At 40.7% G+C, this 23,092-nt stretch overlaps 1 protein-coding gene across 3 annotated transcripts in view; it reads right to left on the bottom strand.

Annotated features, from left to right (window-relative positions):
• The window catches only part of KPNA4 (karyopherin subunit alpha 4), a 28,483-nt gene extending 8,810 nt beyond the window's left edge, over positions 1–19,673 (bottom strand). The window contains exons 1-11 of one of the 3 annotated variants that reach the window (XM_087739672.1): positions 19,298–19,673; positions 9,603–9,647; positions 8,653–8,742; positions 8,532–8,561; positions 8,395–8,447; positions 6,696–6,791; positions 6,484–6,569; positions 3,110–3,196; positions 1,826–1,995; positions 1,687–1,731; positions 199–330 (exon numbers count right to left, since the gene is read on the bottom strand). In XM_087739672.1, coding sequence (XP_087595798.1) covers positions 199–330; positions 1,687–1,731; positions 1,826–1,995; positions 3,110–3,196; positions 6,484–6,569; positions 6,696–6,791; positions 8,395–8,447; positions 8,532–8,561; positions 8,653–8,742; positions 9,603–9,647; positions 19,298–19,366 — 903 coding nt within the window. In that variant the 5' untranslated portion in view covers positions 19,367–19,673. The remainder of the gene's footprint in view (positions 1–198; positions 331–1,686; positions 1,732–1,825; positions 1,996–3,109; positions 3,197–6,483; positions 6,570–6,695; positions 6,792–8,394; positions 8,448–8,531; positions 8,562–8,652; positions 8,743–9,602; positions 9,648–19,297) is intronic. The other 2 variants (XM_087739671.1, XM_087739673.1) reach the window with 2 other exon arrangements.
• Positions 19,674–23,092: the final 3,419 nt, after the last annotated feature.

Here is a 23,092-nt window from a genome sequence, read left to right as displayed (position 1 = left end):
GTTCTTTTAATCAAAGATTTTTCTAGTTGAGCACATACTTTCAAACACTAACAGTTAAAAAAGCAAAGATTTTATGCAAATGCTGTACCACACAGGAAAAAGTACTCTTTAAACTTCAACATGAACTATGAAAGAAATCAGCTATTTTCTCTAGAATTACATTTTGAGCAACACTTCCTCGAAGTTATCCAAACTTACTTGCACTTTAACTTCTTGATGACTGAGAAGAGGAACCAAATGAGGGACTATTCCGGAGTCTATCACCATCTGGATCTGTTCATTGCCAGCATCCGTTAGATATGAGAGCGCCCAGACTGTATCTACCAATATCTAACAGTAAAAACATTTATTTGTAATTAGTACAGAAATATCACAAGCCTTACCAAAAATAATATAAATTAAAATGTAAAACAATTCTCATTGTGAGGCCATAATTGATGCAACACAGCAAAAACCCACTTTGTTTTACAAACTTCATACATTCCACTCTACAGAAGTCTGAAATACAACTGCTGTTCAACCTGTTCTAGCTCCAAAGAATACAGAGATTAAAAAAACCAGCTAAGCAACAGCTAAACTGCTAACTACAGCTTAAATTCTGAAGGATATAATAAAAGCAATTCAATTATATCTGCTCTTTTCATGAAGTACTGGTAGACAATGTGAGACAGGAAAGACTCACCCCTGGAAGGAAGATAAAGCCATAGCCAATATTAAACTATGGGCATTTGGCACTCTCAAACCAATGAGCTATACATCATATGGCATCAAGCTATTTTTTTTCTTGGCATTCCATCACAAAATTTAAGAAAAGCTTTGAATTTTTTTAACATCTGGTGCAGCAGCACTTAGACCGAGTTTCCTCTGCGCGTGCACACGTGTGTATTCACACACAGAAAAGCCAACTTACATAGCAGTAAATCTGAACATTTCAAGTAACAGCTTACAAAAGAGTGAGTGAGCATTGTTTCAGCTGACAACTCTTGACTGATTCACAAATACAGCCATTTCAAGAAATTCAAATAAGTTTAATTTCACCTACTTAATATACAAGAAATTAAATAGTATAATTACTATGCAGACTTCAGTTAATATATTTAAACATATTTTGGTAAAGCACTGTTGCTATTGACTTAGACAACTGAGCTACAACTTCACTAGGAAGCAAAGAATTAAACAATTCTGACTTATGTTTAGGCAAAAAGCTGACCTATTTCATAATTTCAGTGAAGTCTCTCTCATTTATTTCACTATTAAAATAACCTGATGTTCATATCTAACACCTCAGAGTTACATCTAAAGCTAACATTTTACATATGCAGCACACTAATTTTTCTTTCATTTACGCTGATTTTCATTTCAACCTGAAACTTAAGTGCTAGTCAAAAGTCCTGTATTTATCTGTAAATGAACGTTCACAGAAATACAACTGAAACTGCATTTTATTTTTAAGCGTAGGGAAAGTACATGCAAATAAGCACTTGCAAAGATACAGAGAAATACCAGGCAAAAATCATAACTGATACTTAAAAACAAGCAGTTAAAAGATACCAAAATAAGTTTGCCATAATGAAAGAGAACATCACAGATTTTTTTTTTAAGAAAAAAGTTAATTGTTACAAGCTTTACACTTCAGCTAAAAAACTATACCAGCACACAAAACTGGCTCTAAGTGGCGTTACTTACATTTACATCTGTGTGGTGAATTAAAACACAGAGCGCTGGAAGGATCTAAGGAGGAAAAGAAGCATCTGACAGTTATTTTTAAGGCAGACAGATACTCAACTGCAGTTTAGTTAGCCAGAACAGTGAGTAATTCAGTCACCTCCTGAATGGTTTCCATCGGCGGAGGAGGATCTTTGTGACGGCACAAGTTGACCATGACCCAAGTAACATTTCTTAAGAAAGTTATGGGAATAGATGGGCTGATGAAGGACAGCAGTGGTTTCACTACTCCAAGACTAATAACGTAATCTCTACACTGGGGTCCATCACCTGTGTGAGACATCAAAGAATGACGAAGACAAAGATCATCCCATGCCATTCACAAAAAGTCTGATTTCTGCACACTTAAACTTCAATTATTTAAAATGCGTACGAAGTTAAAGAATATGGGCCTTGGAAAGATGCATATAAATATAGAGAGAGATACATATCTATATAGATACATCTATCATAAAGACACTTATAGAAAGCTTTAGTAGGACCTGTGGCTGCCTGCCTAATTACTTCATTTTGAACTACTCACTAAAAACAGCTACATTCTTCACAGAAAAGTGTTCCATAATTTACAGCAGATGTACAGGCTCGGGTGGTGGCGGGCAAGGGAAAAGGGGTGGTAGGCAATGCCAAACCACCGAGAATAGTCGACAGCCCAAGGTATTCCTGAAGATCCTTTCACAAAGTTTATAATCAATGCTAAAACATCCCCAAAGTAGTTCAAAATTGCCAGAAAACAGGTATTGTCATCTTCATATCAGAGATAAACACGCTTCGCCACTGCCCTGGTATCACTACTGTTGCCTCGAAAGCAGCATCTGCCTTGTACTGCGCACACGTCGCTAACAGCTTCAGGCAGTTACAATACCGTGGATGTTGCTGGTTTGCTTCCTAAGAAGGACTAGGCATTTCTAAAATATCAGATTGTAGAAATGTCAGTATGTCAGAACCAATATTAGTCCTCAAGCACTACAAACAGAGTCAGGGCTGTAAACCACAAAGCTAATGCTTGCACAACAACAGGAAAAATCAAATGAAAGATCGAAAGATCACAACTTATCTAGAATTCAACACAACGCATGTAAGCTCAGGCAAAATTTCAGAACTCAATGCAAAACACTATTTTAACAATCTGCACGTCTGTTTGCCAGTAATTCCTTTTCCTGTACCTGAAAAGAAAGCGTGTAGGCGTGTGGTTTTTAGGTGCACACCATCGATACCCAACAGAGAAAACAGGAATAAGTTAACAACAGGGTAATTGCCAGCCTAACAGCTGCCTTTTGTCTCATAGTTGAACATCTCCAAGTTCTAACACATAAAATCCCACCTAGTTTGTTCATTCAATACCACAGGGAACTTAGAAGTTTTTAGTGGCAGGAGTAACACAAACCTATGATATTTCCTAAAGCCCACACAGCTTGCTCACAAACATTTTGATGAGGTGAATGCAGCAGTCTCAGAAAAAGTGGCACGGCATCTGAAAGATACAAACAAAACCCCATGCAATTGTTATAAAATACATCTCAGAAGACAAAACAGTTCACATAATTAGCTCTTAAATAAAATTTCAGTACTGCATGAAAAATTTTTCTCCTAGTTAAGTATTGGTCAAAACTTCACTAACTTCCCAGATGACACTGAAAATAAAACACGCTGTAACAATTCTTCCTTCATTGCACTTTCTTATAGAGCCCGCACTTCAGAATATTATGAAAGCAACTCTTAAAAACCCCTGACATTTAACTTGTTTGTAAGTCTCAAGTTTACCGAAGCTTGTCAGAGGACTCCAAATTTAGTTATACTTATTGAATTTAGAAATTCCGTGCTAAGTTATCTATCAGAACCAACAAAGGAGTAACTGTTTAAGACCAACCTCACCCATTCAAATTGGCCAACTTAAGAGTCAGTAGGTACACATCTACCTTACTGACTGGTAACATAGCAAGAGGGAACTACACGGGTTTCATTCATTTCAGTCTTACTGATTTACAGTACCCTATATCCCCCATCACGTCTTTACTAGTAGTGAAGTACATGCCAGTTGCTGGTCCTAGCACATGCAGAGAAAGCTAACTACCGAGGGATCTTCTGTATACATTGCCGGTGTGGAGCTCCAGGCAACGCTTCAATGCACAACTTCACCTGGGGCTCTACCAAGAGGAAACCTGGTTGATTGAGCATACACAAGTAGACATGCAAGGTAAACGGCACCAAAAGGACCCCTGCGGCCGATACAGATGCGCTACTAAGCGCCAAGTCACGGTGTACTTTCCCCTAACATTTCCAACTCTGCATTCAGTATCTTTTGATAACCATTATTAAGGTGCATCTACAGCAACAGCAGCTGTTTCTATGAACCTAGTCATCTTGGTCTCCTGAAAGCTAATACAGATGCATTCCTCAATGTGAAGTCTCCTTTTACATCACTAAGTTTTGACTCTACTCAATTTGGCACCCATTATCTAACATACTGAAATAACCTAACTGATCGCTGCAGAAGCGATTGTTTCAAATGCTACTGCTATGTGCCAAAAAAAAAAAAAAAAAAAAGAGATAGATCCACCTGACTGAGCAGTGAGAAAGGGATTCAAAAGGCAACACACAAAACTCCACAACTGGTATCAAGGCAGCTGCTTTTCTACCCTAGGTTGGTGCCAGACAGGAGAATGCTCCCAATATTTAGAAGTAAAGCTAAACCACTGTTTCAAACACATTCTTCACACACCACATGTAGATAACTGATCCTTGGTTTTTTACCCCCAGCACTAAGGTGCTTGCTTACATGATTTGCTAGTGATAGTTTAGTCTGTAAGAAAACTCATTTACTTTAGATCACATATTTCAAGAGAGGCTGGTATTTTTAGTCAGACTCTTCTTCAGTGTAAAAGATTTTTTGCTAGAGAAATAACAAATCACAACAGATTTCTTATTTCCTACTAAATAAATGTATTTTACAATGCCTGTATGCAAAGAGAAAAAACATCCCCAGCAAGCATATCAATAAGCACTTTTGGAAAGATTACAACAGACCATCTTTTTCACTGAAATAAATCATTACAAGAAATAAACCATACTTTCATGTGTTATACCTATGAAACTGGCCAACATAGTACATAGATGCAGACCTAGTTAAATCAGAGATCATCACTGAAAGAAATAATTACTATACTTGGCACTCATCTTCAATCCATCGATAAGCTACGTTTAAATAAAAAGAAGTGTTCTAGATCAGAGGTGTGGGACAGATTAGATGTTAGATTTCCAAAAGAAAACTCAGGATGCAACTGGGAAAGGAAGAGGAGGAGGATGGGAAAAAGGAAAGTTAGAAGTATTAGCAAAGATACATACATGAAGTCACCTGCCTTAAATTCCTTCACATCTGCTGTGGAGAATTAACCTATTTTTCCAGTCAAAAGATTTTTGAAACACACCCAGCCATTTAACAGAGAAGATGATGCTAAGAATTTTCTTATGAATATGTATTTTTTCTAAATATAAAGCAAGTAATATACAGTTTGTGAGAAACCTGTAACTGCTTAGCACTAACAACAAAAAAGAAACAATCGACTTTGATCACTGAAGTGAAACAGTCAGTCATGGAAGATACGTAACAAACGCTGACATTTCAACACTTTACCACCACCACACATCTTAAACTGTACTTACTACGTTGAAAACAAGTTCCAAGTAGTTCTAAAAGAAGCCAATATATGATGGTTGTGGTGGGCGAAAACACACAAAGATCCAGCATAATTCCGTGTCTTTTCATTGTTGTAAGCACAGCATGTTTAGTATCAGCAGCATGCGCTGCAACACAATACTGATTCCAACCATTAAAGCTGCTGGTATCTCACGTAATGTAAGTTTTGTGGATTTTTTTCCTTAAATTTTAGGTAAAAACTTGTTTTACTGTATGTTTTGATTCTTCCATGGGTCTCAAGAAGCTCTGCTGTGTTATTCACTCAATTCGAAAAGCCCGCAGACACTTGTACTTAGTTCTGCTTTACCAAGACAAGTACTACTTCAACTTAGGACATGCTTAGAGTACAGAAGAAAGATTGCTTTGCTTGGCAACTCAGATTCCAAGTCCAACAACAATTCCTTCCCATGCTTCAGATTCCTCAAAATATGAAGGACAGCGTTTTTTTATTCAACTTGATTTTGGAAGGGAGTTCGATGTCAGGCACCCTCTGGACTTGCTCCACATCTGTTCCTCCCTCTTCACAGTAAGACAGGAAATCCCTCCATGGGAGTTTTTTTAAGGTTTTTCTTTGTTTGTTTTTGTTTCAAGATTTTTGTTGGTGTGTTTTGTTTTCAGTTTGTTTTTTTTTTTGTTTTGGTTTGGTTTTTTTTTTTGAAGTTTGGAAACTGGAAACCAGCAGGTATCAACTCTGCTAAAATAGTGTGAGTTTCCAGAAGAGATTACTCACCATTAGGAAACCCAACTGAATTTAAAATCTGAGAAAGTGAAGAACAAAAGCAGGTGTGCGCTTCAACTGATGCTGCTTGCCAGAGAAGAGGTAGAACACCTGGCAGGAGACTTCATGGGCAGGTCCTTCAGCGACGTGCCTGTGATTGACAACTCAATTTCAACCATCCTGGCTATCGCATGAAAGGACCAACCCTAACATGGGGATTGGTGAACATGCTTGAGATAGAGACAAACAGGAGTGTGGATGCTCTTTACGGTATCATTCACATCGTCTTATTTTTGTGGAAGCTACAGCACGTGCTTTATCAATGATCAAATACTGTTGGACTTACTAGATTGAACTACGGCCTGTGTTTGTTCAGAGGTTCCAGAGGCAATGTTTGTCAAAGCCCATGCAGCTTCAAACTGTAAAGAAGGACTGCAAAGTAAGAAAAAAATAAAAATGATTGTAAGATGAGTTTTCAGGTCAGACGCTATAGGCACATTAGCTAAATACCAAGAATTCTTGCAACAATTAAACTTTTTGAGTTTTAGAAATACTCACTTGTCATCTCTTTCAAGACAGTGCACTAAAATAGGTAATATTCCTGATTTTATTAGATCATCAATTGGTGGATTGCGATCACTGGAAAGCAGCTTTCTGTTTAGGAAAAGGAGAAAACACAAGACTTAGACAAATCACAGAAGGGGAAGTCATGGCTGGAAAGGATCTCTGGAGGTTGTTTAGTCCAACCTTCCGCTCAAAGTGGGATTATTGCTGACACTGGATCAGGTCAGCAATGGCTTCCTGTAGTTGAGTTTCAGAAACCTCCAAGCAGAGAGATCCAACAACCTCCCTGGACAACTGTTCCGGTGCTGCACTACGTTGTAGGCTGGGAAGTTTTTTCCCCAGTGTCTCTCTCATACTCTCAAAGACCAAGCAGGATTTGTTTTCTCAACTTTAAGTGAAAATAACTAGTCCCCAAAATTGAAATTATTCAACTACTGAAAAACTGAAATATTGAAAAATTGAAGCCATTACATTCATTGCCCATTTCAGTCACCATGTTTCTCTGACTATTTTTGAAGTTTATTACCAGCCAGTAAAATAAAGATCACTAGACTTATTCAGTTACACCCTCCTGCAGTTTCTTCCTCCTCCACCCAAGAAGGGAGATAAACAGATGCCGGCTGCTTTGACGGGAAAGGCAGAAACTCATTTCTTCTTTACTAATGATATGATGTCAGAGAGCAAGGATTCACAAAGTGCTACTGCAAAGAACAAAAGTGTACAAACTTGTTTCAATTTTTAATCCCTTTAGCTTCACCCTTCTGCAGCGAAGGAATTAAGGACAATGAAGGAAGATTATTGGAGGGGTCAACTTGGGCTGCCACGCCAAACTTTCACTAGCAGTGGGAAGAGAGATTATCTATAGTCATCTCTTCAGATACCAGCCTATTCACATGGACATTCCTGTTTCATTTAAAATCAGGCTTAATTCAGTGTACTTTAATCTAACCTGGTTTAAATCAGCTATAGTAAACAGAGCATTCTACATGATGCCACCCTGAGTTGATGAAACTTCTTAACAAAGACAAGTTGCCCAGTGGAAATGGGCACAGAAACTGTTCTTTCCCCTGCCAGCTTCAGTCACATTAACTCCCAAAAGTCAAAGTGACTTCCAATTCACCTGACTTTGATCTGGAAGTCTTGCCTTGCACTTGAATCAACCATCCTCAACCAGAGAGGGTAAACAAATACAAAGTTGTAGCTTTCTGCTACAACAACAAAAAAAGAACAGTAGTTCATGAAATAGCAGTTAAATACTAAACTTATGCAAGCAAAGTTCCTAAGAGCATTTTAGGATCACTTCTTGAATACATACAACTGCACAGAATTCCTCTTAAAGCGAAAAGTGGTTTTAGTGGCCTAACCCATGACAAAACTAGAAAAAGGATTATGCCAGTTCTTTCTGTATTTAAAGCTAAAGACTTCATAGTCCTGCTAATTTACAGTTTACTCTACTTGTGAGAAGCATCAAGTATTGCACTAAGGTAAATCCTAGCATTTATTTATACATAATGAAAATCCTGACTACTTCAAAGACCTAGCTATTTTGATCTTTTTTGTAAAGTTCTATTTATCAAGTTTTCTTTTTTAAAATCAGTAAATGCATACTTTTTTAGTTAAGCTAGAACACATTTTCTGAATGTAAGAGCATGATGAAGAATAAAAATAGTATATTTGAGAAAAGTGTGTTTACCTTGCAGCCTGCACAGCACTTAACTGAATACCCTGGTTGTCACTTGAAGCATTCTAAAATAAAAGAGAATTTAAACTTTTCACATATTTATCACCACGACGTGAAGAATGTTCAAACAATAGATTTTTTTTTTTTACCTGTACTATTGCCTCCAAAGAAGTGTTTTGCTAGAAACCAGAAACAAAAACAGTTAGAAATTAGAAATCTCTTTTAAATACATAAAAAGAAGACATGCTTGAGAGTTAAGTTAATTCTTACCACTCTAAAGTCACCATCTATATCAGAATCTTCACAGATATCTTCATGGGGAACATTTCTCCTCTTTAGAAGATGCTCATCTCTTTTGTTCTTAAAAAGAAAAATGATTTAATACCTTTAAAACTTTGATTTAGGGGGTGTGTGGGATGTTAAAAAGGGAATAGAAGCTTCTGTTTTAAACAAGCATCATAAACATGCTTTCATTGATACTGTTAAAATTTCAAACATTCAAGAAGTTGGAAAGGGCTGCACCGAGAAGCACAGCTTGGAAATCACTTCTTCCTAGAAAAATCCTGCATCCAACTTTGTCTACAGCAGTAACTACTTTTTGCTGGAAGTTTCATGTGAACACATCCATCAACACTGACATTACAATGTATCTGTCATTATTTATAACAAGAGAAGGCAGTTCCTAAAGCTGGTTTTCTCTTCATCCCAGAAGTAATAGAATTCAAGTTATGATCACTTGTCTCAAGAGCTAGTTTTCCAACAATTCTAAACAGTGTTATTGTCATACATATACTCTTCCACTCTCACTTGTGTGTTGAACTACTGTTTTGGGAAAGAAAATAGCTGTCTACAGATTAGTAGGAACATTTGATTTTCAAAGGAAAAAACAAACTTTTAATAAGTTTTTAAAATTAAAAACCTAGCTGGAGAAGCAAGAATTATTCCCTTCAATAGATGACAAATAAAATTCTGGGTTTTTTCAAGACAAAAATTATGGAATTTCTAGTACCAAGCATGGTAACTTTTAAACCAAAGTACCTTCACAGAATTAGTAAAGACAAATAGGTAGTTTAACAATGGCGTTCTTGGTGGACTACAGAAAGAACACAAATGGTATCTATTTTTTTTTTTTTTAAGCCTTTAACAAAAACTCTTAAGTTTTACTGCAATACCAACATAGCCAAATCCCATTTGGTAATAATAATGCTAGGTCATCTCACCTTTCTCAACTCCACAACAACTTCATTTCTTTGTCTTCTCATAGTCTGAAAAGAATCAAGATCAAAGCACATCATGTTCTGAATCTAGACCAAGTAATTTAAAAAGTTCTTGCACAACTATTTTTAAGTTCATGCCCTTTAAACAGTACTTGTACACACAGGATTTAATTTTCATTATAAAAGTAGAAATCCAATAGGAAATGGAGATAACTATATTATTTCTGCCTGTATTATTTCAGAGTAAAACAGAGTCTCCTAGGTCTTCATGTTGAAAAAAAAGGGTATACAGAATCAGGGAATAAACAAGTGCCTTGTAACGAAAGGCAACGTTTTAAGGAGTTGTGCATAAAACAGCAGCACCAAAAGCATTATAAACGTCACAGCAAACTAAAAGAAAGTATACTAAGTTTGCCCAACATTTATAACCTTTTCTTGATTCAAGGCTTTTTTAACATACACGTATTGAGAGAGCACAAGCCAAAAACCCAGAGACAGCCAAAACCGCCACTTAAAGGTGTATTGTAACTTGAAAACTGTAAGTCAAAGTCAAGCACAACTGCCTATCTACACATCTAATGAAGAACTGGCATCCCTGGCTTCCTCAGATTGGCGGGGGAATCGGGCAGGCAGAGACCCTCGGCTCCCGGGGCTACACTGCCAGGCCGTCTGATCAGCCAGAAACCGGCAAGGAGCACAGTCCATTACTAACAGGTAACTGGCACCCTATCGCTATGCTGAAAAACAGGCTGCAGTTCAGACCGTGCAGGTGATCCTTCACCTAACAAAGTACAACTGCTAAAGCAAAGAGAATTTCAATACTGTAATTCTTCAGAATAAATAGATCTGGACAACACCAGGCCCTTTTTTGAACGATGCCTACCAGGCTTCTCATACAAGCGCAGCACCACAAGTGTACCCCTGCCAGACACAAAAGATGGGGACGTTCTACAGGAGCTCTCGCTGACCCAAACCTCCACACCACTACTTGTTTCTCCCAGATACCTAAGTACATTTACAGATTTCACGTATTTCTGATACACAAACATTTCTATTACTGTACGAAACAGTACTAGCTTTCTGCCTTGTGGAATAGCTTTATAAACAAGTCCAAATTAAGAGACCCGTAAGCAAAGTTGAGTTACAAAAATATTATTTATAAATGAAAACCACACAAAACCCCTGGATCTGTAAGAGCAAGGGGTTTTTTTGGTCATTTTCTCTACAGCTCCCATTGAGAGTATTCAGAAAAAGAAGCAATTGTAAATATATAGAAATTGGTTTACTACTGCTTGTGTTACTACAGTGCGAAGTGAAAATAGGAAAAAAAGTCAGTCTATAGTGATTTTGTTCTATACATTGAACTTTACAGTGAACAAGAACAGCAAGGTTAAAAACAATTGCATTTTTATTGTGACTTAACCATTCACAAGCCCAGAGAAAGCTTGAAATTCCAGGGCATAAGGGACGGCATTAACGCGGAATACAAGGAAAAGGAACAGCTAAGAGAGCTTCTGAACAGCAGTAAGAAGCAGCTCTGAAGATAAGGATTAAAAGCTTGACTTTCAGGAGCATAATTATTTTTATTGAAAGAAATGTGCACTTCATCAGAACCAAATTTCCAGCTCCGAGCAAGACGGTTTACCTTCTCAAAGGAAGGAGTTACAAGAAAAAGAAAAGGGCAGAAAAGGATGCCAGTGGAAAAGAAGGGATGATTCCCCACTGCTTTGGAGGTAGAACTTTTCATCGCTTGAGGACCAAAATGCTGTTCATCATGAGAAAAACAGGCAGAGGAGAGAAAAAACCAACACACCCACACAATGAGAGCTTCCCAGTATATAAAAGGCAAAGTACACAAGCATACCTAATGCAGCTGCAGCACCTGGAACGACTAGATAAGAGACATAATAAGCAAGTACAAACTGTCCCACACTAAAAAACACCAAAGCAAGTTTCCAGGAAATATGTGCATCTTCAAAGAATATTAATTCAATAGCTCAGTCAAAATTAGAATTAATAGCTGAGTCTAATGCAGCTTAGAGTCATGGCTTTTTCAGTTTTAAACCTATAAAAAGTAGCGCCTGCTACATGAGGTCAACAGTTAACACGGAACACTACTAGTATGCAGATAAACTTTATTCCAGTGCTATGGACTTACTCCCCCATAGCTAGATAGGCTTTTCAAATATTTCTTAAAATTCTTCAAATGATAGCGAGAATCTCAAAGGTGTAATCTCTGAAGAGAGGAAAAAATATACTTAACTAATAATAAACTTTAATTAACGCTTTTCTGGCCCAATAGGTATTCTCTGAATTAATATACCACCTGTCTTATAAATACACAAATGAAGTTTTAAGGTTTTGTAGGAGCTCCAACTCAAGTGTCTATACCAACACAAAATGGAGAATGGAGAAAAGCTTCTCTAGCAGCTGTCTTCCTACACATACATTTGTTAAACATCCGATTACAGACTACTGGCATCGTCATCTGGCAGCTCACGCTTCAGCTCTCCGAAGTGCGCATCACTTCAGCGCTGGGGAGCCAAGTCCCCAGCCCACAGCTGCTCACATCGCAGGATGCCAGCAACTGCAGGTCAGCATTACGTGGCTTGAGCCCAGAAAAGCAAAGCCTAGGATTCACCAGTGAAGGCCTGCATCCCACCGGAATGATAAATGGTTAACCCTGAAGAACAGAGTCGAAGGCAAGAAGCACTCAATAGTCATTTATCTGTGCTCAAAGTGCTATTGCCTTGCCAGAGAAGCTGATATGCTACTGGATACCACCCACCATTTAGGGGCTTCAGAAAGACGCCGCAGCTTTACAACTGACGTATCTACTACACACTCTTGCTCTCAGCCTGTAGTGTAGCATTCAGTGTAGCTTCTCCGAAGTCTACTAATGTGGCATATTCAAGAAGAAAATAAAATGAGGACAATATCTGATAATAAGATTGCAGAATAGTAGCAAGCCCCTGATGATCTCACAAGACTGTTAATGAACGCCTTCCCGATTCACAACTGTTACTGCAACCTATCAAAATAAGCATACCTATAGAAAAGCTGTACTGTGAGAAGGATTATTCTTGCCAGACTTCAATAATGACATCAGTGGTCACAGAAAAGCTGTTGCTAGCCAAGAGCAAGACCCAATGTACATTTTCAAGGAGCAGAAAACCGAATTGCTGGAACACCAACTTTAAAGGGACACTAAGCTGTAAAGAATATTAAAAAGTAAGTTACTATTACTACTGATCCCAAAAGGAAATGTATTCCAACTCAGGTTGCAACATACCTTCAGGACAAGCACATATGCATGGGTGCGTGACAGAGATATGGGGAGAGATGAATGGGACTAAAAGAAATACTCCAAGCAAAAAGCCTCAGACGTATCGTTTAAAAGTTTGACTTGAAAAATCATATATGCAGTTGATCAGGCTCAAAAAAATCCTGAAACTCCATCAACACTCTGCTGGAACAAGAAGAATGTTCTCCCTCCAGCCAAAAGCTGACAGGCCCTTGGTGTTCGTTCCTGCCTGCTTCTGAAGAGGACCTGCATACCTTGGACTCACAAAAGCCTCCACATGAAAGACAAGTGACCAGTGAAGTCACTCTTAAGAACAATTTACCAAAATAGGGCTCCACTAAAATAATTTTCTGTGTAAACAGTAGTTGGTTGACAAACTAGTTATTATTGGTCAACCTGTCACTGCTTTTCCTCCCAGGAAGAGAAAATGCACAACAAATAAGAACTGAAGTTAACTCTGTCAAGGAGTTTCACAGCATCATCACCTCAGCCTAGAAACAGAATAGGTAGTTTGGAGAAACTAAAATGACAAACAGACTCAAGATCAACTTGTGTTGTCTTTTGGAAAACAGCTCAAAGGGCAGAAACCGAGCTACAATGGTTTCGTGGCAGATGGCATTGTAAAGCTAGATTCTCCCTTCTGTTCTGCATAAGATTTGACTTGATTGTTAGACTTCTCTGAATCAGTTCTTAGCTTGCACTAACACAACTCTGAGTAGGAAACCGATCTAGAAACAGAATTCAGAATGGGCCTTGGAAAGTGTTCCAATTTAAAAACACACATCACTTCAGTATGAATTCATATGGCTCTTTCAGTCATTGGATCCTGTTCTTCATTTGCTACGTTGAAAATCAAATGATCAAATCTATTTCTGTCAGCCTATGATTGCTACCCATCCATCCTCCTTATTTCAATTATATTTAGCTTAAGTTTTATCATAAGGGCTATTTTCTGACCATTAGTCATTACTGAGCCCTTCAGCTTATCATTAAAATCTTGTGTTAGCTGATGCCTGCAGGATCCTGACACACTCTAGTGTTTTTCACGACAATACCAAATACAGAAGTGTTCTGCGCTCCCTGTTCAGGAACAGCTCAGACCTATTAGCCCTTTCTAAGTACACTGGCGTATACCTGGAGCTCGGGCTCAGCTAATGTATCCCGATCCCTCTTCCACTCCTCCGAACCACTGCTTCTCAGATACTCAGACCACCATCACGCATACAGCCTGTCTTTACTGTTTTGTGGGGTGGGGTTTTTTTGCTACTATGAAATACTTCACTCAAGTAGCTCTGTCGATGCATCTACAACAGGAAGGTCTGACAGCATGCAAATAATGGTAGAGCTTTACCTATTCCTCTCATTCTAGTGAATGGTTTCTGAAGGCATGTTGTTTCTGTTGCGGAACTGAAAAGGCAACAGTTACTTTAAAGCAGAGCTGCTTGAGCCATCCTTCCTTCCCTCCTAGGAAGTTGCTACTCTACACTAGCACTAGCCTGGTCTATGATTCAAAATACAAAACAAAGGGGGGGGGGGGGTGGGTGGAGGGTGTGTGTGCGTGCACAGAAACGGACTACTATTTACCTCCAAAAACTTTTATGAGCTGTAAGGCACTTTAATTTTTTTTTTCAAATGCCACTTACTATGACCCTGTGCACAAACTGCTTACTCACTACACCAGCTACTCAGAAAGCACCCAGTCTGCAGACCGCAGCTGGAGAAGACTAGTCTATAACCCAGAACATCCAGTGTAGTGACCGCAGCAATGACTAAGAAACTGTCTTGTCCTTCACAGGTATGAAAGGCATTGAACTACAAAACAAGGAAAGAACCCCTCAGAGATACATGCAAGTTTGTATTTGGATTTGGTGAAAATCCACACTCTTCACATTCAGTTTAATCAAGTGATTTAGGCCCTCCTCTAGCCATTATTTCCCTCCTATACTAATTCTGGCTCATTTGCAGACTGGAGCAATAAAGCCTACTCTCAAGATCACCGATAAAAGCGCTATGGGATTTTAAAGCCAACACAGTCTTTACAAGATGCCACCAGAAAACACATCTCAGCAACTATTCCCCCTTCAGAATTATAATGGGACTCTCAGTTACAAATAAATAAATAAAAATCAATATGACATTGCACATGCTGTCCTTCTAGTTTTTCCTAGAGAAGTTGTGCATGCCAAATAAAATGCCTTATACAAACAAATATCTCGGTATGATTTTTTTTAAAATGACAAAATAGATGAGCTTCATCAGAGAACTACAAGTCAGCTTAAAGGAATTTATTTTTAACTAAGTGAATGAAATTCTTGTTCTCCTTCAGTTCCTCCATATTTGAATCCCAAGCAAACTATTTTGTGTGGGACACAGAAAAGGCTGAAAAGCTTCTACCTACGTGTGATATCCAGTATATCTCAGAACATTCCCCTGAAGCTTCCTTGGTGTTCTCAAATATATTGTTAGCTTTACAAGTCCAGCAAATGCTACTGGCAACTCTTGAAATTTTGACATTGCTGACCTTAAAACATCTAGATTGAATGGCTGATCCAACATTTGTTTTGAAGTGCACTGCATTATAATATTATCATTATTTCATATCATGCGCCTCTGAATTACAGAGCAGAAATATCTATTTGACACTTCTCCTGTGCTGACACTATTAAAGCAATTCTTAATCTCTCGCCCAACCACACAGGCAAGTTAGGGAAGAAAGGGCCAGCAGAAACTCATCAGTTTCTTCCAGTATTCCCAGAGAAATAATATGCATGAAATTTTTTATTTCATTTCAAAAAACCTAAATGTCAGTCAAATTTGAATGCTGCAGCAGGCAACAATCACCAGCAGAAAATGAAATGCTGAATCACCTGGTAAAACAAAACAAAGCAAACAAAAAACCCACCCCAAACCCCAAATCTTCTTTTCAAATCTTCCCAGGAGCAAGGCTATAGTCAAGACCCCTAACAAGCAGTACTGAACAGCAAGTACTCAAAAACAAACTGTTCATAAAACTATGTCTATTGCAGACACAATGAACAATTTGCACTTATCCTGGTCTTTGTATAGCAAAGATCTAGTATTCAATTCCAAGGTCTATGGTACTACAATTAAAAATAAATGTTGGAAAGAAAATTGAGTATCATCACAGCTGTATCCACAATAAACAGCAAAAACAGCTCATCCTTTCTTATTGAAGAAAAAAAAAAGCCCAAGTAAAACCTGTTCCTCATTGAAGACACAAGATGAAAAAAGTTACCTTAACTAGCTTTCTTTGTAGATAGGCATTTGCATAATTTTGTATAAAAGTCCAGATAAGCACATAAGTAAGATTTGGGGTTCAGATGTTAAAAAAAGCGTGACCGGTTCTGTAAGGCTAGCTCCCTTCTGTGCTGTAACAGTACTGTTTTTTCTTTTTTTTCCACAGCTCTAACAACTCTTAAATCTTGGAAGACCATAACAGAATGCTGCACATACCAGACTAGAAATCTTAAACACTACATAGAGATACTGCCTTAGTATTAGCTACAAATTACTGCTCTCACGGGACAAACTCCTCTGATATTAAAAAGTGTATTATACTCAGTATTTCTTTGAGCAGTACTATAAATAAGAAAAAGGGACAAGGCAGTATTTTATATTTCTGGTCACAATGAATCCCTCTATTCCCAGTGTCGGCACCAATCTGTCATCTTAAAACACACAGCAGCAATTGTTTACAACGTAACATGTCCATGCATGCATGTTTACCCAATACTTAAGCATATGAAGGAATTTTGCTAAACATCTTACGTAAAACAGGTGTGTGGTTTTTCTTTTTTTTTTTTTTTTTTTCTTTTTCAAGGCCAAAATTTGTATTTTTAGAAGCACATTGATATAGACCGGAAAATGAAAGTCCCAACTTTAACTCATTAAGTATCCAAAAAGCTAAACATACGCTTAGCACTTTAGGAGACAAAATGCAGGAAATTCCCTGTCTTTTGTAAGATATACAATAACCTTCTGTAAAGATGTAAGACCCGGAAGGTAAGTACAATGTGACAGCAACTGCTAGCAATATAACTGTCAATGGACAGCTTTGAGCAAAATGGAATCGTGTATGTACCATTTTTAAAAGGTTTGTAATTTGCAACATGGCAACCCTTCATAGCCTCTAGAAGTATCTCTTAATTTGGGATTCACCAAAACTAGAGCGATTTATTATTTGTTTGATGATAGCAAATGGAGGTAAACTGTCACAGAAAAGAAAGATCATGGGTTTGATTAAAAGAAACCAATAGCTAAATGCACAATTTCAGCAGAGAGAAAAAGGGGGCGGAGTGAAGGAGGTGGGAGGAGGGAAAGAGATAAAGATCAAACGTTGGCTTCCTATGTGAAGTACACAGACATCTTTCTGCTAAAAGCAGCACAGGAACACAGGTGGTATGAACTAACTGAATACTCATTAGCAACTGTTGCTACCATAGGATACTTGTCATACAGTGGACATTACCCACATCTCTCTCACTAATGAATAAAGTGATGGGTAAGCAGTTAATAAGCAAGAATGATAGCCATAAGCCTGAGCTGTTGTATGAAAAACAGCCATCCACGGTAGTTATTTTAGGTACCAAGCACATGTTCCAGGATTTGCTGGATAGATGTCAATATCTAAAATTTAACGTGGTGTTTTCACTGTGTGGAAGGCCATTTAAGTGCAACAGCAAATTCAAAAAATACTGAAGAGATTACCTGCTTCCTGATACACACACGTGTTCTTTTTCCTTGCGTGTGTTCATCTTGCACCTTCCCTACTTTAGCTGACTTACCTTAAAACTCAGTACCTAGGCACCAAAGGAGAGAAAACGCAGATAAACTCCCACCTGTAGTGCGAATTAGTTTCATTTTTACTATGATAGCATATGCTTTACTGTGCACCTTCCTAAACGTACCTTTCTTGTACAGTTGTCTGTTCAATTATAACAAAACAATTTATACAAAAACAAATTAACATCTAAGGCAAGTAGTTACTAACAAAGCTAACAACCCTATTCGTAAACAGGGCGATCACTGCAGTAACTGTTCCCGCTTCCAACATTGTTGGCATCACCAAACTTTGTACATAACTGAATAATAAACTGTTCTATCAATATACTTGGACGAGTTAAAAACTGGGGTGTTGGAGACTTCTGAATTACCCAAATGGGAAACTTGGCAGATGTTTTAATGAATGACAGCAACATAAACGCATCTTTTACTTTCAAAAAAGAAATACTGTACAATTGCCTTCATATGAAAGATGAGAATATTACACTAATCACCAGGACACACATTGAGGCCAGTGAAAAACAGAAATGAGCATGCCAAAGCCCATTTCTTGATCAGAACCCTAAAGTGACAATATTACGATGCGCAAGTTTCCCCAATCAGCACTCCTGGCCAAGCGTTCATGGGTGAGGACTGATACATAATTTTAAAATTTGAATATTTACTAGGGAAACTCTAAGTTAATTATCTCTTCTGCTATGTTGAGGAAGCACCTTCACAGCTCAAATAATGTATGTAGCAATCCAGCTACCAAAAAGTTTAGAGGCTCTATACTACAAGCCACAACTGTTTCTGCACTCAACCAACTGAACAGTAAAATAGTAACATTCTCCCTGTTTAAAGAAAAAAAAAAAAGAGTGGGTTTGTTTTTTTAATAATAATCTTTACTAGAAAGCGTAGGCAATAATTAATTCATTTATTCACTTCAGTATCTTACAGAGGCACCCAGCAGAACACCCAACTGGGCCCTAATCCCTGACTCAGGCTTTTAGGGGCTACTCAGCGCGAAAAGTGATTATTAAGTGCTAGCAAGAAATTAAGGCAGAGCCATACGGCAACACGACCGCTGTCGTAGCCGGCAGAACACCCCGGCAACACCTCTACCAAGCGAGCGGCCGGACTCAACTACGCCAAACGAGCGCCCTCAACGCCAGGCCGGTGCCCGCCCGCCCCGCGGGGGAGCCGCCGCCGGCCGCTCCTGTCAGCCGCTCGCCCTGCGGCGGAGGGGCGGCGGGAACCCCCCGGGCGGCGCTGCGGGGCCGGGCGGCGGCGGCGGCCGTTGCCCCCTCAGCCGCGGCGCTGCCGCCTCCGCGCGGCGCCCAACGGCCCGGCCCGGCCGCGCCCGGCCCCACAGCGCGGCCTCCCCTTCTTCTTCTTCTTCTTCCTCCTCCTCCCTCCCTCCTCTCCATTCCCTTCCCTCCCTGGGCGGCGGGGAGCGGCTCTCCCGCCTCTCGGCGGGGCGGGCGGCGCAGGCCGCGGCCCCGCCGCGGGCCCCTCGCCGGCGGATTAGGAAAGACGCCACACGGCGGCGGCGGCCCCCTCCCGCCGCCATGGCCGGCCGGCCCCTCCCGCCAGGCGCCGCGGCGGTTACCTCCAGGTCGCGGCCTTTGTTCTTGAAGTTCTTCAGCCGCTGGTTGTCCAGTTTCTCGTTGTCGGCCATGGCGGGGCGGGGGGGGGAGGTGGGAGGGAGCGCGGCTCCTCCGCCTCCTCCCGGGCCCGTGCCCCTGCCCGAGCCCGCCGGGGTCCCCCTTCCCGGCGCCGCTGCGGCCGCCGAGCCCGCTCACGCCTCGACGCCCGCCGGGCCGCGGCCCGCGTCGCCCAGCCGAGGAGCCGAGGCGAGGAGGAGGCGCCGCCGCTGCCGGCCTGCTCGGGGCGGCGCTGCCCGCTGCCCCCGGCTGCCGCCGGCTGAACGTGCCGGTAGCGAGGAACGGCGCGAGCGGGGGGAGGGGAGGGGAAAGAGGGGCAGCCTCGCTCTGGGCCGGCCGGCCGCGCCCGCCGATTGGCTGCGGCGCCCCAGCCCGGCGGCCAATAGGAGAGGGGAGGCAGAGGGAGGGAGCTGCGCGGGGGCGTGGCGCGGGGGCGTGACGCGCGCGCTGACGGCGCGCGGGGAGGGGCGCGGCCCTTCGCAGTGTTTCGGCCGGTCCCCTCAGCCGCCGCCGCCATCTTGAGTGGCGGGTTCTGCCGGCCGGGAGGAGGAGCGGCGGGCGGCCGGGCCCTCCCCGCCCGCCGGCGCCCGCTGTTTTCTCAGCCTTATCCTTCGCCCCGCTCGACTCTGCATTCGCGCCTCTCGGGGGACCGGAGGCATCGCCTCGCCCCGCGGCACTTCAGTGCCAACTTCAAAAAATAAAATAAGTTTTCTTTTTTTTTTTAATAAAACTGCTCCACTTGCGGCCGCAGGACGGCAGGCAGGGGGTGCCCGGGCTAGTGCGGGGCGGCGCGGGGGGACGTGCCCGGCCCCCCGGCCCCCTGATGGGGGGAAGAGAGGGGCGGCCGGCCGGCCCCGCGCCGGTGCTCGGCGGTGTCGGGCCTGCGGAGTTTGAGAAAAGCACTCGGTAAAGACTGAGCAAAACGATCCGCTGCAGCTGTCGCGTTTGGCACGGTCCAGGTTTTAATCCAAACCGCTTCACTAGGCTTTGGCCCTAAGCACGACTGATGTTGGGAAGAGAAGGAAGTAGGGCACGGGATACACAGCAGCAGGTATTTTGGCAGCCTCTTTGGAGACATGGGGAAGCTCTCCTCAAGAATTAACATCATCTGTATGCAGATGTATCGCAGGATTCGGCTGTATTGGGCGATATGCTCGTTTACAGCAACTATGGACCAAGTTCACAAGCAAGACGGAATATTTCTGATGGGGACAATCAGGACTGGGAGCAAAATTATTTTACAGTAAGATCAGATTTCATGGATCTTCCTAGTTTCTTAGCATGATTAAAAGAGGCCAAATTGGCCTCTTTGGGTCCAAAAGAGGTCGCTGTCATCTTTTGGTCTCTGCTATCTCGGAATTTTTTTACAGGCCAACGTCTTACCAGTTTGATGATGACAGTCAGGTTTAGTGGCAGTGCATTTTGGCCAGTAGTAACTGCTGTAACTCATTGTCAGGTGATGGAGGTGGACGCTGTTTCCAAACTAATTACGAGCTTTCACCACACACGCTTCACACGTCTGAGTACAGTCACCAGCGTTACATACGTTTGTAAACTCCCTTCTGGGACTTAAAGCTTCCTTCCAGGGTGCTTTATAACAAGCAACATTACCAAGCAACGTTACCTAAAAAGTCGTTCCTGAATTTGCATTGAACATATCAGCAAAGGGAATGATGCCATGAAAACTCCACAGATGTGCTTCGTTTGAACACAGCCCGAGACATTCTGTTTTCACCAAATAGTGTGGCTACCAGAGTATGTCCCTGTCTTTATTCAGGTAAATCCTAACTACAAAAGATTATTTATCTAGAACCCACATCTGATAAACAATTGCCTCTTGACAGTGACTCTTCAGAAATACAAAAGAAATCTGCCAATTCTATAGCTTTTCTGTGATGCAGGTGATCAGACTACAGAAAGCTTCTGGAAAGGTAGAGAGATCAACAATTGCTAGTGAAGAAAAAAAAAAAAGTAGTTTATTTACAAAATATCCAGTGTTTTTTTCTTCTTAAAGCTCATTTAGTAATACCTGTGACAGTTGGGACTCAACTTTAGCTTGTGAGGAAAATATGCTCAGAGTAGTACCTGTTCCTTCCAGTCTTCCAGAATATTAGGAAAAAAAGCTGCTATCCAAACTGTTTAAGCTAACCTGGTTCATTTTTATTGAAATGAGGTAGAGTATTGAAAGAAACATACATTTGCAGAGCGGAGGGGATGGTAATTTTTTTCCTACTTCTATAACTTGAACCAGAAAATAGTACCTCTGTGCATAAGTAGAAGCACTCACCGGAATGTATACTTCCCTGATCCTGCATGTAGTTTTTACTCACTCTTAATGATTGGAAAATTAAGTCAGGGGTTGTGGGGATTCCTCTCTGATAAGTCCTGTGTGTTGACAGAGCTCTCGTTTCATCAGTGGCCTTATGATTTTCCACGATACTTGTTGAGAAAAGTCAAAGCCGTGATGGGAGATGCAGTCTCCCAAGCATGTAAACTAAGTCACTCAGAGATTTATGAATATCGGAAAAGAGAACTTGATTTAGTCCTTTGTGAAAACACAGAGATGATGATCTTCCAGACTGTGGGCTACCGTGTGCTTCATCTCCGGGAGATTTCTGAGAGGATGAGGCTCCGTTCCAGACAGAAGGAGTTCTCATCAAGACTGAAAGCGGCAGAAGTCCGAGTCACCACAGCCACATCTGTTGCATAAATGTAGTAGCGATGTCACAGCAATATGGGTAGGGTAAATTAGTCAGGGTTAATTAGTCCTGACGGTATTCCATATAGACATAGCTACTTGTCTACCAATATGTAAACTGTTTTGTTCAAAGCTGGCGTAGGTAGAGCAACCCCTTCACATTGCAGTCTGGATGTACAAAAAAAGACATTTTCTTGACACAGCTGTTTACGTTTTAAAAAGTAATGCAGTTTGTCCATTTGGCAATGTTTTGGAAAACTACATAGTGAAAAAAAAAAGAGCATGTCTTTAGCTAGTGCTCTCGTTCGTTTTGCTTGGTATCACAGCACAGCTGTCTTAAGAAAACGGGCTAGTATAAAAGTACAACCATGCCAATATCACACCTCACTGTTTCAAAATTAAGGTATTTCAAATTAATGCTGTCATTTCAGAAGGAAGTCTTTAGTAAAGAAACAAGAAAAATATTAAAACATGTAAAAAGTAGAAATGTGTGAAGTCTGGGAAACAAGAAATTCTATCGGCATGTTCCATTTGAAATCGGTTGAATAGAATTGACAGGTAGTTTCTCATTGCTTTTGGCTTCTGCACTTACTGTTGAAGAAAATGATCAGCAGGTAGAATATTTTGCGTTACCAAATTGGAAATCTCTTATATTTGCTATGGCTTTTGTTACGCTGAGTTTATTTTATAACCCCGTATTTACATCTGAATGGTTTGAATTAACTGAAGTAAAACTCCCTGCTTTTGATTTAATTTTCAGGCATATTTTAACCCTGCTTCCTTTTGTGATTACAGATTGTGTTGTATGTTTCACGGGGACATGCAAAATCCTTCATATTTTTTATTCTCTGTCATCTTTGAAATTGCCCTAGCTGAACATATCTATTGTAATCACATAGTTGATACGACGGAAATAGTATTACACTGGCAACCACGCTCTAATACTTTTTGCTGAACCACAGCTTTTTACATAATAAGGGTATGAAATCCAGAAAGAGATACCGAAAAATAACAAAGGTTTAACTAATGACTATTACAAGAG

Source organism: Nipponia nippon, unplaced genomic scaffold, assembly GCF_047370975.1.
Source record: "Nipponia nippon isolate SJK-2023a ecotype South Korea unplaced genomic scaffold, ASM4737097v1 scaffold_7, whole genome shotgun sequence".
Lineage (NCBI taxonomy): Eukaryota > Metazoa > Chordata > Aves > Pelecaniformes > Threskiornithidae > Nipponia > Nipponia nippon.
The sequence above is the reverse complement of the archived record's forward strand: the minus strand, read 5'-3'. Positions and strand labels throughout refer to the sequence as shown.